A 15,143-nucleotide genomic window follows, 5' to 3' on the forward strand; every position below is an offset into this window, starting at 1 on the left:
CTCATTCCAACCTAGATCCATTGCAAATATGTCTGTTTTGTTATAACCTGTTAGAAAAAAAATTAAAGCCTTACATATGAAACAGAAATATTAGGGATACAGATTCCCATTACAGTGTGCTAGGCAGAATTTTGGTCCCCATGATCTCTGCCAGTTGGTGTTAGTCCTGTGGTTATATTGCATTAAATGACAAAAGAAAAATTGCATTTGTATATAAGATTAATTAGCTGACCTTAACATAGAAAAATTATCCTGGATTTCCTGGTGGGCCCAATGTAATTACAGGGCTCCTTAAAATCAGAAGAAGAAATCAGAGACATCTGAAACATGAGAAGGACTGGCCTGTGATTTCCGCTTGAAGAGGTAGGGGGCCACATGGACAGTGTGAGAAAGTAATGAATGCAACCGATGACGCTGAACTGCAAGCTTCAGATGAGAAATGCAACCCTGGCTGATACCTTGATTTTGCCCAGTGAGACCCTGAATAAAGTTACACAATGTTAGACTTCTGACCCAGAGAGATGTGATAAGATGGCTATTATTTTAAGCCGCTAAGTTTGTGGTAAGTCACTATGCAGCAAGAGGACACTAAAACGTAGAGAATAGATCAGTCCTTTCTTTCCCAAAACTGCCATTCCTGGAATTCTTTTTAGCAGTGAATAATCATAATGCATTCAAGTTATTAGTTGATTCAAAGGTGTGCTCAGTACACTATTTTTTCTGGACTTTCTACACTAACTGCGAAGTAATCCTCTTCATGACAATGATTGTGTGTCCTTTCCCTTTGTCCCAAATGATGCCTCTATTTACCTCCCTTCCTCAGAGATTTCCTCTATTAATATCATCTAATTTATTATGCTCACCTGTAACATGGTGGTGTTCTCCAGTGTCTGGTTTCCTCTCCTTCATGGGCACATAGAAGACTGTATCTCCTTGCCCCTTTGAAGTTAGACCAGGTCTTATGATTAATTCTCACCAATCGACTATGAGCTGAGGCAGGGAAAAGCCCCTTCATTACCTTCAGCTTTTAGAGAACAGCCTGGAAAACTCTCCACTTGTAGAAGATCAGTGTAAGAAACAAACATCTGTAGCATGAAGACCCTGAGATCTTGGGGTCACTTTTGTTTAAGGGTGTAATCTAACCTATTCTGACTAATCCAAGTAGGAATAAGAAACAAGCTCCACCCAGTGACAATATTTTACTAGGTTTCTATGTTATTCTTGATCGCCAACAAAGATACTATGCCTACAATCATGGGGGCATTTTCTAATTTAGCTTGCATTAAAATGAAAATTCAGAGTGTGATTTTTCAAAAGCAAAAATAAGCTTTGACATTTTTTGGACTTGTGTATTGATTAAAGCAGGCACATGCTTAATTCCCCCAGCAAAACCTCTACTGTAATTCATACTCTTTTCCTGTGATTTTCTTTGAAGTTGCTTCNGAGTTCTGGCTCTGCCAATAATTAATATTGTGACAATCACCAAGACAACTAGAGACAAACAGCCCATTTAGGAAACCGTTATAATAGATCAGGACGGAGGAAATGTATATGTGAGTAAGATATTACTGATGAAAATAGAGAGATTGGACTGAATTTCAGAAATCCTCTGAAGGTAGAGTCTGCATGTCTTGGCAACCAATGTAATGTTTTATCTTCATATTTACAGTATCAGTTATGTAATCAGCTTTTCCTGAAGTATGGTCTATGGAACACTAGCTCTGGGAGGAATGTCATAAGAACTTAAGGTAACAGTAGCTACTATAGCGAACCCTGAAATTTCAGGGGCCTACTGCAGTAGAAATATATAGATCTCTCACTTAACAGTCTAGTGAAGTGTTTCTCAACCTTCGCACTGTTGGCATTTTGGACTAGATAGTTCTTTGTTGTGTGTGTGTGTGTGTGTGTGTGTGCAGGGAGGGGGAGAGAGGCAGCAGGGAGTGTTCTATACATTATAGAATAATAGCAGCATTCCTGACCTTGACACATTAATACTAGTACAACCCCCTCCTCAACTGTGATAACCAAAAATATTTTCAGACACAGACAAATGTCTCCTGGGGGGACAAAAATCATTGGTCTAATATATGTATTCTGGTCACTGAGGACTTTCTTCCATACAACAATACAAAAACCCAGGCTCCTTTCATCTTGAGAGTCTGCCATTGTCCCCTCCACCAGCTGACAGAAGAATTTAAGAGAAGGAATACCCATTTCTTAAAAGCCTTGCTTCAAGAAGTTACATGATTTTCCCTCAAATCCCATTGGCATGAATCAGTCATGCGGTCATACCTAAATGCGAGAGGAGCCAGGACATAAGCTCCTTAGCTGGAATCTGATTCCTAAATTCCACTTTCTTTTATTTTCTAATAAACACTTTTATTTTAGAACTGTTTTAATTTACAGAAAAACTGTGAAAGCAGTGCAGATAGTTCTCATACAGTTGACACTCAGTTTTTCCATCTTACATTAGCATGATACATTTATTACAATTAAGAAACTAATATTGATGCATTATTGGTAACTAAAGTCTATATGTTATTCAGATTTCCTTNCTTATACGGCGAGTATATAACAAACTCTGTATTTTGAGTGGAAATGTTAGGGGGTCGTCTTATACGCCCAGTCGTCTTATACGCCGGCAAATACGGTATCTATTTTCCATGTAAGATGAAAAGTTTTTTATCTTTTTCCCCCAATTAATGTCTTTAGGACAAAGTCCTGGGTCCCTCCAAAGCCTAGGGCAAGAGCAGGAGGCTCCGTGGTAGGCAGGTTTGGCCCACTCATCCGTAACAGGGACATGTCTTGAGTGATGAAATTCCTAGAGAATCTGTTTAGATTTTTTCACCAAGAAAAGCACATTATTTCATGCTATAGTCTATTTCAGACAATGTTTTATTCAGGACAACAACATGGCATCCAATTCCATGGTGCTTCTTGGTTTGACTACCACTGAACCCCTCCTCACTGTTGGGTCATATGTCCTATTTTTACAATGAAACCTGACATTTTTTGTTGACATTCTATCTTAGCATTGAATTATCCCTTAAAAGTTCTAAGCATGCTTATCTTAGTATAATTTGGGAGCTGAACGAGATACTACAACATTTTCAATTGCCCAGGAATCTGATCCAGCTGCACTCCCTCCACAATGGAGGAAGGTGTAACAGCAGAGAGACGCTGAGGGTTCCCATTACACAGCCACAATGAGTTTCACGAAATATACCCAAACATGAAACTCATTAGCATCTTCATTATGCCATACATTAGCTAAGGATTTTATCACCTTTTCTGTTCATTTGCAATTTCACTAAATTGGTGATCTGCTCCTAGTATCAATCCCATTAATAGAGATTAGGAAGGATTTTCAATAGTCATTTAATTAGTTTTAAACATATGCCTCTGAATCCATTATTAAGCTCCAGAGTGGATTTGTATGAGTTAATCAGAGCGAGGTAGGTAGAAAGCACGTGTGTGACTTTGTACATGCCCCCTGATCTGGCATGGTGAGACTTGGGTTTTCAGGCTGTAGGACTAGAATATTAAAATTCATCTCCTAAAGCCACAGTGAGATGAGATTAGATGGTGTCTATGAAAAGTGTTTTGTACACTTTAATGTACAGAAGAGATTTTTGGATATTATTATTATTGTNAAAAAAAAAAAGTCAAGGAAGAGCCTTTCTCTTCCTTACCTAATTTTAAAAATTGACTTGAAATTATTATACATCAAAATGTGCAGATCTTAAAGTACACAGTTTGCTAAATGTTAAGAAATGTGCACCCAAATCAAGATATAGAGTATTGCCATCACCTTAGAAAGTACCCTTGTGCCCTTTTCGGTCTATGCCCTCCTAGACACAACCAGTATTTTGATTTTTTTTAATTATTTTTGCCTGTCTTTTAATTCATATAAGTGTAATCAATGTGCAATATGGAATTTTGTCTGGTTCCTTTCACTCAACATAATATTTTAAAGATTCATCTATATTTAATGTGTATCAGGCGCTTGTTCCTTTATTTCTAAGTAGCATCCCATTATATGAATACACCACAATTTGTTTATCCATTTTCCTACTAATAGATGTTTAGGTTTCCAATTTTTGCTACTGTGAATAAAGCTGCAGTGAAGAATCTTATACAAGTATTTTTGTGGGGTTGTTTTTATTTTGGGTAAAAATACCTAAAGTAGAATTTCTGGAAAGTAAAATTTCGCTAGATATATATATGTTTCACCCTAATAAGAAACTGCTAGTAACTTTAATAAGAACTTTGCCAAACCATGTTCTGTGTTGGTTATTTTGTTTTATACTGTCGCCAGCAATGTATGAGAGAGCAAGAAGCTCTGCATCCTCTCCAACATTTGGCATTGTTAGTCTTTTTTAATTTTAGCTGTTCCTGTGAGTGTATAGTGGCAGCTCATTGTGATTTTGATTTGCATTTCCCCTATGACTAACAATTTTGAGCAGCTCGCATATATTTATGTTCATTCATATATCCTCTCTTGCAAAATGTCAGTCCAAGTCTTTGCCCATTTTTTAAATAAACATTTTTATTTTGAAGTAATTTTAGATTTACAGAAAACTTGAAAAGATAGTACAGAGAGTTCCTGTATAGTTCTTATTTGGTTTTCCCCATTGATAACATCTTACATTACCATGCTATCTTTTTCAACATTAAAAAACCAACATCCATATGCTGCTATTAGCTAAACTCCAGGTTTTATTTGGAATGCACCATTTTTTTCTGGGAATGTACACTTTCTCTTTCAAGATTAAATTCAAGGTTTCCTATTGCCTTTACTTGTTGTGTGACTCCAGGTCTACTCTGTGACAGTCTTTCAGTCTCTCCTTTTTTCTTATGACCTTTATGATACTGAGGAATACTTACCAGGTATTCTGTGGAAGGTCCCCAATCTAGATTTTCTGATGTATATATTTTTTTCTTTCATGATTAGATTGCAGTTAAGGGTTGTTGGAAAGAATACCAGTGAGCTCAGGTGTTCTTCTCATCACATCATGTAAGGGGATATGCAATATCAACATGGCATTTCTTGTGATGTTAACCATTAGCAGTTAGTTAAATTTGTGTTTCTAGGCCCTTTCAAGGGACAGAACTAGGTAATCTATGTGTGCATATTAATCCATGTATACAGACATTATCTATAATTGTATTTATTCACTTGTGTGTTGAGTCTATATATAACTGTGAGTTCATATTGATGTCTTTGACTCTACTCCAGTTCCATAGGGTTCATTCTAGACTTCCTTTCTTGCTTATCTATAATTTCCCCCTGCCTCCCATCATCTACCATTCATTTACTTACTTCTCTAATACTGTTATACATGTAAAGTGGTTTCAAAATGTTTTACTTGAATACCTTTGAGTAAGGAACTTACCAAATAGAGTACAGTGTTCATCTGTACAGGTCATTTTATCTTTAACTATTTAGTTTCTAGTCAAAACCACATTTTCCAAAGTTACTTAGTTCATTTTTACCCATTTAAAAAAATTGTGTTGTATATTGTTTTATTATTTATTTGTGAGAATTTCTAAGTATTCAGGATTCTAAATATTCATATTTTTAGATATATTATTTCCTAGACTGTTACAAACATTTGTGTTTTCTTAACAGTGACTATTGAGAAGAAGAAATTGAAATTTTTATGAAGTCCAATTTGTCAAATTTTCTTTTATGGTTAGTGCCTTTTGCATTCTAAAATATTTTTGCCTATCTCCAGGTCAAAAATTTCATTTTTTTTACTTTTTTTGTAGTATTTTCTTCTATGAATTTTATAATTTTAGCTTTTACAGATAGGTCTTTATTCCATTACAAATTATATTTTTGTGTATTATGTAAGATAGATGTTGAGGTTTAATTTTATCCATACAGATATCTAGTTAACCTAGCACCATTTATCTATGATTTTTTTTTTTAAGATTTTATTCGGGAATTGGGGAAAGGGAACAGGCTAGTTGCTGTCCTTCAATCTTAGTTGTGGAGGGCACAGCTAGCTCAGCTCCAAGTCCGGTTGCCATCCAGCTGCCCTTCAGCAGCTCACAGCTGCTCAGCTCAAGGTGCTGCATTCAATCTTAGTTTTCGGTGGGCGTAGCCCACCATCCCATGTGGGAGTCAAACCAGCAACTTTGTTAGGAGCACGTGCTCTCACCAGCTAAGCCATCCTGCCACCTGTTGGCAGCTCAGCTCAGGCGCAGCTCACTGGCCCAGGTGGGAATTGAACCAGCAACCCTGTTGCTCAGAGCTTGCGCTCTTAACCAACTGAGCCACTCGGCCGGCCCCTATCTATGATTTTTCACATTCTAAACCAAATGAAGAATTTTACTACCTGACTTTCTTCTATTTGCTGTGTAATTTCCTGTTTCCTCAATACTGATAAAGGATTAGTACTCCATTTTGTAATTTTTACCTTACCCCTGATTCTGATATACTGTTTATTTGGCTATTTATAAACAATTGTCATAGCTTTATGCCTTTCTTTTAGAATGTGTACAGTTTATTTACAAATACGCTCAAATTTTATTCTGATACTTTGATGGTACATTATCTACAAAATAACACTATTGTGATAGTATTCATTTCCTTGTATTCTCCCACAACTGAAGTAACTGTCAGCTAGTGGCCATTCAGGATATTTCAGTATCTTTAAAGATCAAATTAAGAAAAAAAAATTTTCATCAAGTACATATCCCTAAAGCTATTGCTTCTTCTGAGAGTTACTAATAGAAAAAAAAAAATTTCATCAAGTGGAGGCTCTAGCTTTGTTATTTCCTGCAGTTTGCATTGAATGCATTATGACATTGTAGAAAGAATAGCAAAGGCTTTGGTTTTTGAAAAATGGGGCTTAATGTTCTCTCTATACCATTTAGTAGCTGTAGGACCTTTGACTCATCATGTTCTCATGCATAAAATGGGTAATAGTATTTACTTCATAGAATTGATGTGAAGCTTAGTTACCAAGCCAGAATATCTCTACCTATGGGTAAAAAAAGGTGGTCCAGGAAGATACTCAAACCAAAGGAAAAACATGGCTCATTTTCCTAGATGATTATGTGGAGGTTTGAGGGAGAAGTATGTTAATATTATTTTTTTTTTTTAAAAATTTAAAGATGAAGTATGAGATAATTAATTTTGGGTTGGGGCTGGGGAAGCTATATGTAAGCTATATATACCTCAAAATTCTATGTCCGCAAATTCAATTATTTTGTAGCTACTATATATTTTAGTGAAAATATTTGGGATCCTCTAGACCAGGGGTTGGCAAACTTTTGAGATGGAAGAGCCGCCAGTGGTCAGCAAACTGCAGCTCACGAACTGTGGCTCTGAAGTAAAATTGAACATGAAAATAAAACTATCATAGTTTCATTTATAAAATGTTTACAGGATATTATTCACATAATGGTGATTATGTCAAAATATATTTATGGATCTCGAATAATTTTTAAATTGTTGTGAGGGACAGGATTGTCTCTTCCAGGGGTCGGCAAACTTTTGAGATGGAACGTATCCAAAGAGCCGCGTGTGACTCGCGGAGCCGCAGTTTGCCAACCCCTGTTCTAGCCTGATCCATGAAAAGTGTCCAGAATTGCTTGACACCGGGCAGGTGTTCATTAAATTTTGCTGTTGTTTTAGTTACATAATTGAATACATAATTGGGACACAATTTAGCTCTCTCTATATATTTTAGTCAATAATGTGCCAGACTACTGTTTTTGTCATTTAGATTGTTTTATTTTACCTTTATTATTTAAAATATTATTAGCATTCTTAAAAATTTTTAAGCTCAAGTGTTGAAACATTCCCTGCTTAGGGTATATCTTTTAAAACTGGAATAGTTTCTTGAGTCTTTGGAGGCTTTTTAGTCATTTGTATTTGACTCTTTTTCCTGGGTAACATGAAAATCATTGCCCTGGTCCTGGCTTGAGTAATAGGAGGTCCTTAATTTTTTTCTTTAAAAAAAATTAAGGAGGTCCTTAATTTTTTTCTTTCTAGAAAACAAATAAAAACTGACAATGTAAATTCATTGCATTTTAAATACTATGCATGGAACATATTTTATTATATTTTGATTATATTCATAGATCTTCCCACACATCATAGATCCTTCCTTTTGAAAAATAGTGTAATGTAAGTCATGAGAGACCCATTCGAAGGGAAATGAGTGTACTCTACATGGAGGCCTAGATATAATTTGGAAATCACCCTTCATTTCTCCTGTATATTTAATATACCTTAGATCATCGCTTAGTATAAAATCACTCAACATATGGTCTGAATCTTTCTGTGTAAAAATAGATATTCACTTGATCATTATTGTAATTTCTAACCTAGTTTCTTTGGGAAACACTTTATACAGAGAGATAAATATAAATGGCAGAAGCAACTCCTTCGCTTTCATTTATGATAAACTCTACTGGCAAATAAACTGAAAGTCAATTTTCCTGAAACATCACTTGATTATATTACTTAAATTCTTCAGTTGTTTCCTGTTAACATCAGGATGAAATTCCATTACCTCAAACTGACTTTGAAATAGCACTTTGCAGTTTATTTCCAGTATTATCATCCATTATACCTCAATGGAATCTCTCTTTTACACTTCTAATTGGTCTCATAACTGTCATTCATACTCTAAGAATCACTCTTGCATCTCAACATTTTCTCATGCAGTTCTGCTTAGAATTTCCTGTCTTCTTCTTTCCAGTAGGGGCACAATGGAACAAGAGGCTCTTTCTTATGAAATATATATGGTGTTATAGCTCTGACCATAATTTCAATTAAATTGGTCAGAATAATATAACCTGTAACAACGCTATTCCCTGTGGAACACAGGTCCCAGAGCAGATTATATGCTGTTTCCAAGGCGAAATACTAATAAAATCAAATACAGTAATGCCGTGGTTTGCGAGCATAATTTGTTCCGGGAACAAACTACTCGTATTGCAAGGCATCGCTCATTTACCACATTAAATTGTATTAGAAATGTTTGCTCATCTTGCAGAACACTCGCAAGCCATGTTACTCGCAATCCAAGGTTTTACTGTACATGGGTTTGACCCAAAATGGAAAAGCAATCCATAGAAGACAGAGAGAATTAGTTGCATTTACTTTGCTCTAATAATGGATGGCTTGCTATATAATGACATTGAACATTTATTCATTATTTATTATATGCCAACCACTGTTCTAAGCAAGCTTTTCACATGTGGACTCATTTTACCCTCACAGTCTGGCTCAGAGTACTTGTTTAATCTCTACCATTCACTTCTTGCCCAGACATCTTCTCTCTGGGCTGCTTATGTGTTAATTCAACATCTATGAATCCCAGCTCAGTCTAACACTAGGAGATGGGGCTGTTTGCTTTTCTCTAAAACTAGTTTCCCTGAGTCACTGTTTAGAACCAAATTGTTTTTTTTAAATGGTTGTATCAGGTACATATTTCCCTCCTACACTTCCACCAAAGTTTGGAGACTGGAATATTGTCTTATTTTTTCCAGGCATGACTTTTTTGACTAGATTCCATGAAATAAGTTCTCATCCAGAAGCCTCTCTGTACCAGTGACTCATACCATAGATGCTGAATAAATTCTTGTTGATTAACTAGTAAACTACATTCACTGTCAGCCACTTAAGAATTAAATATAAAAATCACTCTTCAATGAATTAAAAATGATCATTTTAAAGCAAACATTTCTATGAAGTCGTGTGGAACCAATTCTGATGTAATATAAGAATATTTGCTTCATTTCCCCAAACATTCTCTGAAGAGTAGACATCACCTAGATAGCAATATGTATTACATTTGTCATGAGTAGGAGTGTTTACATTGAGGACCTCTGTAATGTCAACATAGTTTCATATATAAGGAAATGTTTGTGTTTTCTTTTATTGATTTTTCTTTTCCAATTTCTTCTGATCAAAAAGAAAATCACTTTATACATAAGATCCCTATGTTCTTTATATGTGTGTCCTTTTTTAAAAAGACATTAGATGCTGTTACCTTTATTCAGAAAGTGTTTTAGGTCTTGTTCCTGCTTGGCAAGCCCCTAAATTATCTTATCATTATATGGAGGCCAGGATTTAAAAGTTATGCAGAAGAACAATGTTATATTGACGTGAGTAATACTCATCTGCTCCTTGTGGATATTGTCTCCTTGCAACACACTTCCTTTTTACCCAGGAGTGGGAGATACATGCCCCCTCTTCCTTATACTCTGGATCATATAGTTTCTATACTTGTAAAGTACTTATAAAAAAGATTCCACTTTTTTTGTCTAACTTATTTCGCTTAGCATAATCTCAAAATTTCACTCATTTGTGGTATGTAAAACTGAAAGTAACAAATATACAAGCCAAACAAACAAACAAAAACTCATAGACACAGATGACAGGTTAGTGGTTACCAGAGGGTAAGGGGGGAGGAAGGGTAGAAAAGGGTAAAAGGGTCAAATCCATGATGATAGAGAAAGCACTGATGCTGGGTGGTGAACACACAATGCAGTATATACATGATGTATAATAGAAGTGTACAGATGAAACATATAATTTTACTAAACAATGTCACCCCAATAAATTTAATAAAATTTTAAAAAAATGGATTCCCAAATTTCCTGAAGTCAGTCTCTTATGGACAGCAATAATATCTTAATGGCACACTTGTACTAAACTGACCTTTTGTATCCTTTTAAATCTTCACTTATGTTCTAGCATATCAACATGATGTTATTGGAATGACCCAATTCCATAACAGAAATAGGACTAGTTGATAGTAGTATCCCAGAGAAATCCTAAGATATTACTCCATGCTTTGATTTCTCTATGCTCAGCTTCTTCTTCTTCTTTTTCTTCTTCTTCTTTTTTTTTAATTTTCAGTGACAGATTTAACAGAAGGCTCTATGCACAAATTGCAGTTTGTTCCTGAGTTGGCTGCCAGAATGCGAACCTGAACTAAATGTCCACAGCTCTCCCCAGTAGCACCACTCTCCCTACCCACTTTATGAAGTCAAGTAACAGACAGCATTCAATTGTCAATGATGATATATTAACTGATAATAACCATCTGTTCCAGTATCTCTTGAAGAAATATTTATTCTAAGCTACTTCTTCCAGCTAAGGCATTTCTTTAAGAGAGTGCCATGAATAGTGCAATAAAGTATTTCAGAAAGTTCTAACTTTGGATATTTGTAACAGTTCATTATCAACCAGGCTTTTCTAATTTGGGGGGTAGATACCCAGAGGAGGGATTGCTGGGTCATATGGTAATTCTATTCTTAGTTGTTTGAGGAACCTCCACACTGCCTTCCATAGCTGCTGCACCAATCTGCATTCCCACCAACAGTGTATAAGGGTTCCTTTTTCTCCACAGCCTCTCCAACACTTGTTATTATTGGTCTTGTTGATGATAGCCATTCCAACAGGTGTGAGGTGATATCTCATTGTTACTTTTATTTGCATTTCTCTGATGATTAGTGATGTTGAGCATCTTTTCATATGACTATTGGCCATCTGTATGTATTCTTTGGAGAAATGTCTATTCAGGTCCTCTGTCTGTTTTGTAATTGAATTGTTTGGTTTTTTGTTGTTGAGTTGTATGAGTTCCTTATATATTTTGGATATTAGTTTTATATAATATCCAAAGTTATCAGAGGTGTTATTTGCAAATATCTTCTTCCATTTGGTTGGTTACCTCTTTATTTTTTGGATGGTTTCTTTTGCTGTGCAGAAGCTTTTTAGATTTGACATAGTCCCATTCATTTATTTTAGCTTTGACTTCCCTTGCCTTTGAGGTGATGTTCATAAAATCCTCTCTGAAGCCAAGATCCATAAGTTTAGTACCTATGTTTTCTTGTATGCAGTTTATTGTTTCCGGTCCTATGTTTAGGTCTATGATCCATTTTGAGTTAATTTTGGTACATGGTGACAGATAGCAATCTAGTTTCATTCTTTTGCACATGGATTTTATCCACAAAGATATATATGCTCCGATGTTCATTGCAGCTTTATTTATGGTGACCAAGACATGGAAACAACCAAAGTGTCCTTTGATAGCTGATTGGATAAAGAAGATATGGTATACATATACAATGGAATACTGCTTTGCCATAAGAAAAGATGAAATAGTGCCATTTGCGACAAAATGGATGGATCTTGAGACTATTATGCTAAGCCAGGGGTCGGCAAACTTTTGAGATGGAAGAGCCTCCAGGGGTCAGCAAACTGTGGCTCATGAACTGTGGCTCTGAAGTAAAATTGAACATGAAAATAAAACTATCATAGTTTCATTTATAAAATTTTTAAAGGATATTATTCACATAATGGTGATTACGTAAAAATATATTTATGGCTCTCAGTTAATTTTTAAATTGTTGTGAGGGACAGGATTTGCTCTTCCAGGGGTCGGCAAACTTTTGAGATAGGACATATCCGAAGAGATGCATGGGGCTTGCGAGCTGCAGTTTGCCAACCCCTGTGCTAAGCAAAATAAATCAGATATAAAAAGTCAAGAACCGTATGATTTCACTGATATGTGGGATATAAAACTGAAAGCAACAAAGGAACAAGACAAACAAATAAAGAAACAAAAACTCATAGACACAGGCAACAGTTTAGTGGTTACCAGAGGGCAAGCGGGGAGGGGAGTAGGTGAGGGTCAACAGGGTAAAAAATATGGTGCTAGAAGCAGAACTGACTCTGGGTGGTGAACACACAATGTGACATATAGATGATGTATTACAGAATTGTACAGTTGAAACCTATGTAATTTTACTAACTGTTGTCACCTCAATAAATTTTAATTAAAAACAACAACAGCAGGCTTTTCTAGTTCCCCCTTAAGTGGCTCCTTAACTATGAGGAAGTTTGGCCAGAGTTTCTTAAGAGATGGAATATACCTTTCTATTGTAATTCATGAAAGTGTAATAAGCCATCTTGTCCAAATATTTGGTGGTCTTTCTTTTTATGGGACAACCATATCCAAATCCAAATTATTTTTCTCTCTTTGGTTTCCAGCTAAAACCAGATACAGTAAGACCAAAAAGGAAAGACTAAGTTCATTTGAATAATTCTAGCTTGCAAATCCTAGCTTGCAAAGTTCACATGAACAATCGTTTTCCTTTAGTCTTAAAACTAAATTTCCTGATTTTCATGGATGTTTGGTATGTTAAAAAATAAAACAAATAGAACCTTAGAGACCATAACTCAACAACCTAAGATTATAAATTGAGTAACTGAGTCCACGTAGAAGATCTGAATTTCTCCAGATTGCACATTTGGTTGGCAATAGATTCGGACTAGACTCCAGATCTTCTGATTCCTGAACCACAAATCAGACTGCAATTCAAATGGACATACTATTATTGTTTTATCCTTTTATTTGGTCTGATGTTCTTTGTCCTTCCCTTAGAATTATATCAAAGACTGCTGAGTACATAGTTAATGAATACTATCTTTATTTTAATATACACAGTAATAATTGACTAGTATTTCCTTTTCTTTTTCTCTATCAATAAACCAGTGTCTCCAACTATTTTTTGTAGGATAGAGCTATTGCCTATTTGTCTGAAATCTTGAAAGAAATTCACCAATTGACAAAACAGTGAGGGAAGAGGAAAGAAACCATTTTGAATGAGAAGAAATGTTTGAGTGGGAAGAAAGACCACTTAACTGCCCTTTCCTTTGAGTTCTAGAGTGTTGCAGATCATGGCAAATCTCCCAGCAGGGGAATCCCTGTGGGCCCCCAAAAGAAGACGATGCAATTGCTATTACATTGACTATACTAGCCACTTTTCTGAAAGAAGGACTTTAATGTTCTAAAAAAACATTAAAATGTCTGAAAATTTACAGTCATGAATTACTTCATCTACATTATGTGCCGTATATGCATGGTGTGTGTTGGCTCCTGGGTTCAAATCCAGCTGTGTAACAGTAAGGTGTATTAAATCAGATTCAATTTGGAAGCCATAAGTTAAAACTCTGCAAAAATGTTTGGTTAGGGTAAACTCCTTGTAGTGATGCTTTCTTTTTGTGTCCTTCTCTTTGTCTTTGTGTATGTAGAGACCTCTAGAGCAGTGGTCTGCAAACTGCGGCTTGTGAGCCACATGTGGCTCTTTGGGTACGTTCTGTCTCAAAAGTTTGCCGACCCCTGGAAGAGCCAATCCTGTCCCTCACAACAATTTAAAAAAATTTTGAGAACCATAAATATATATTTTACATAATCACCATTATGTGAATAATATCCTTTAAAAATTTTATAAGTGAAACTATGATAGTTTTATTTTCATTTTCAATTTTACTTCAGAGCCTGTGGCTGGCAAGCCGCAGTTTGCTGACCCCTGGTGGCTCTTCTGTCTCAAAAGTTTGCCGACCCCTGCTCTAGAGTATACCCTCCTCTCTTCCATTCACCATTTTATTGCCTATCCAACTTTCAAGACTGTGTAAGCATTACCGCTGCAAAACCTTTTCCTAGATACCTCCTTTACTCCATTCAGGGCTATGTGCATCTCCTATGCAATCCCACAGTGCTACCTTTCCACCTTTATCATGACGCTTACCATACTGGGTTGCCTGTCTTTCACACTAGCCTCCAAGATTCTTAAAAGCTGTTTAAGCAATAAGGTATTTGCAGTGACCACTCATTGGTCCAAACATTAGCATTGGCCTTCTTTGAACCTACAGTGTTTAACATTCCCAAAACATAGTAGGCACCCAAGACATATATGAATGAATGAATGGGTGAATTTTATTGTATAATAGACTTCGTTGCACACTTTACTATCTATTTCCCGGTTCAACTTTGAACCTAGTGAAACAGATAATTCAGTGACATTTCAAAAACCTTTCAAAGAGGGCACTATGGATAATTATTGAAGGCCTATTCAAGGCCTTGTTCCAGACCACTCTTTTTTTCCCCCTAATAGTCACTGCTTTTTGGCTTTGTGGGTTGCTCCTTTAAGGGTGTTCTTTGGCAAAAGGATAAGCAGCTCTTTGCCAACACTTCCCTTCTGGAGAAGTAGGGGGAGCAGAAAGGAATATTTAGGGGGAGCTGTGGCTTTGGGGTTGCAATTTTGAAGCCAATTTTTATAAGAAATGAGTCTTATTTTAAGTTTTTACTCCAATATTAACTCAGTGG

General features: G+C 35.9%; 1 protein-coding gene across 1 annotated transcript in view; it reads left to right on the forward strand.

Annotated features, from left to right (window-relative positions):
* DLG2 (discs large MAGUK scaffold protein 2) overlaps positions 1–15,143 on the forward strand; it is a 2,099,601-nt gene that overhangs the window by 1,369,970 nt on the left and 714,488 nt on the right. Inside the window, 2 exon segments of the mRNA XM_019643522.1 lie at positions 7,513–7,519; positions 12,261–12,291. Of these exon segments, the coding sequence (XP_019499067.1) occupies positions 7,513–7,519; positions 12,261–12,291 (38 nt within the window).

This window comes from Hipposideros armiger, unplaced genomic scaffold (assembly GCF_001890085.2).
Source record: "Hipposideros armiger isolate ML-2016 unplaced genomic scaffold, ASM189008v1 scaffold_79, whole genome shotgun sequence".
NCBI classification, from domain to species: domain Eukaryota; kingdom Metazoa; phylum Chordata; class Mammalia; order Chiroptera; family Hipposideridae; genus Hipposideros; species Hipposideros armiger.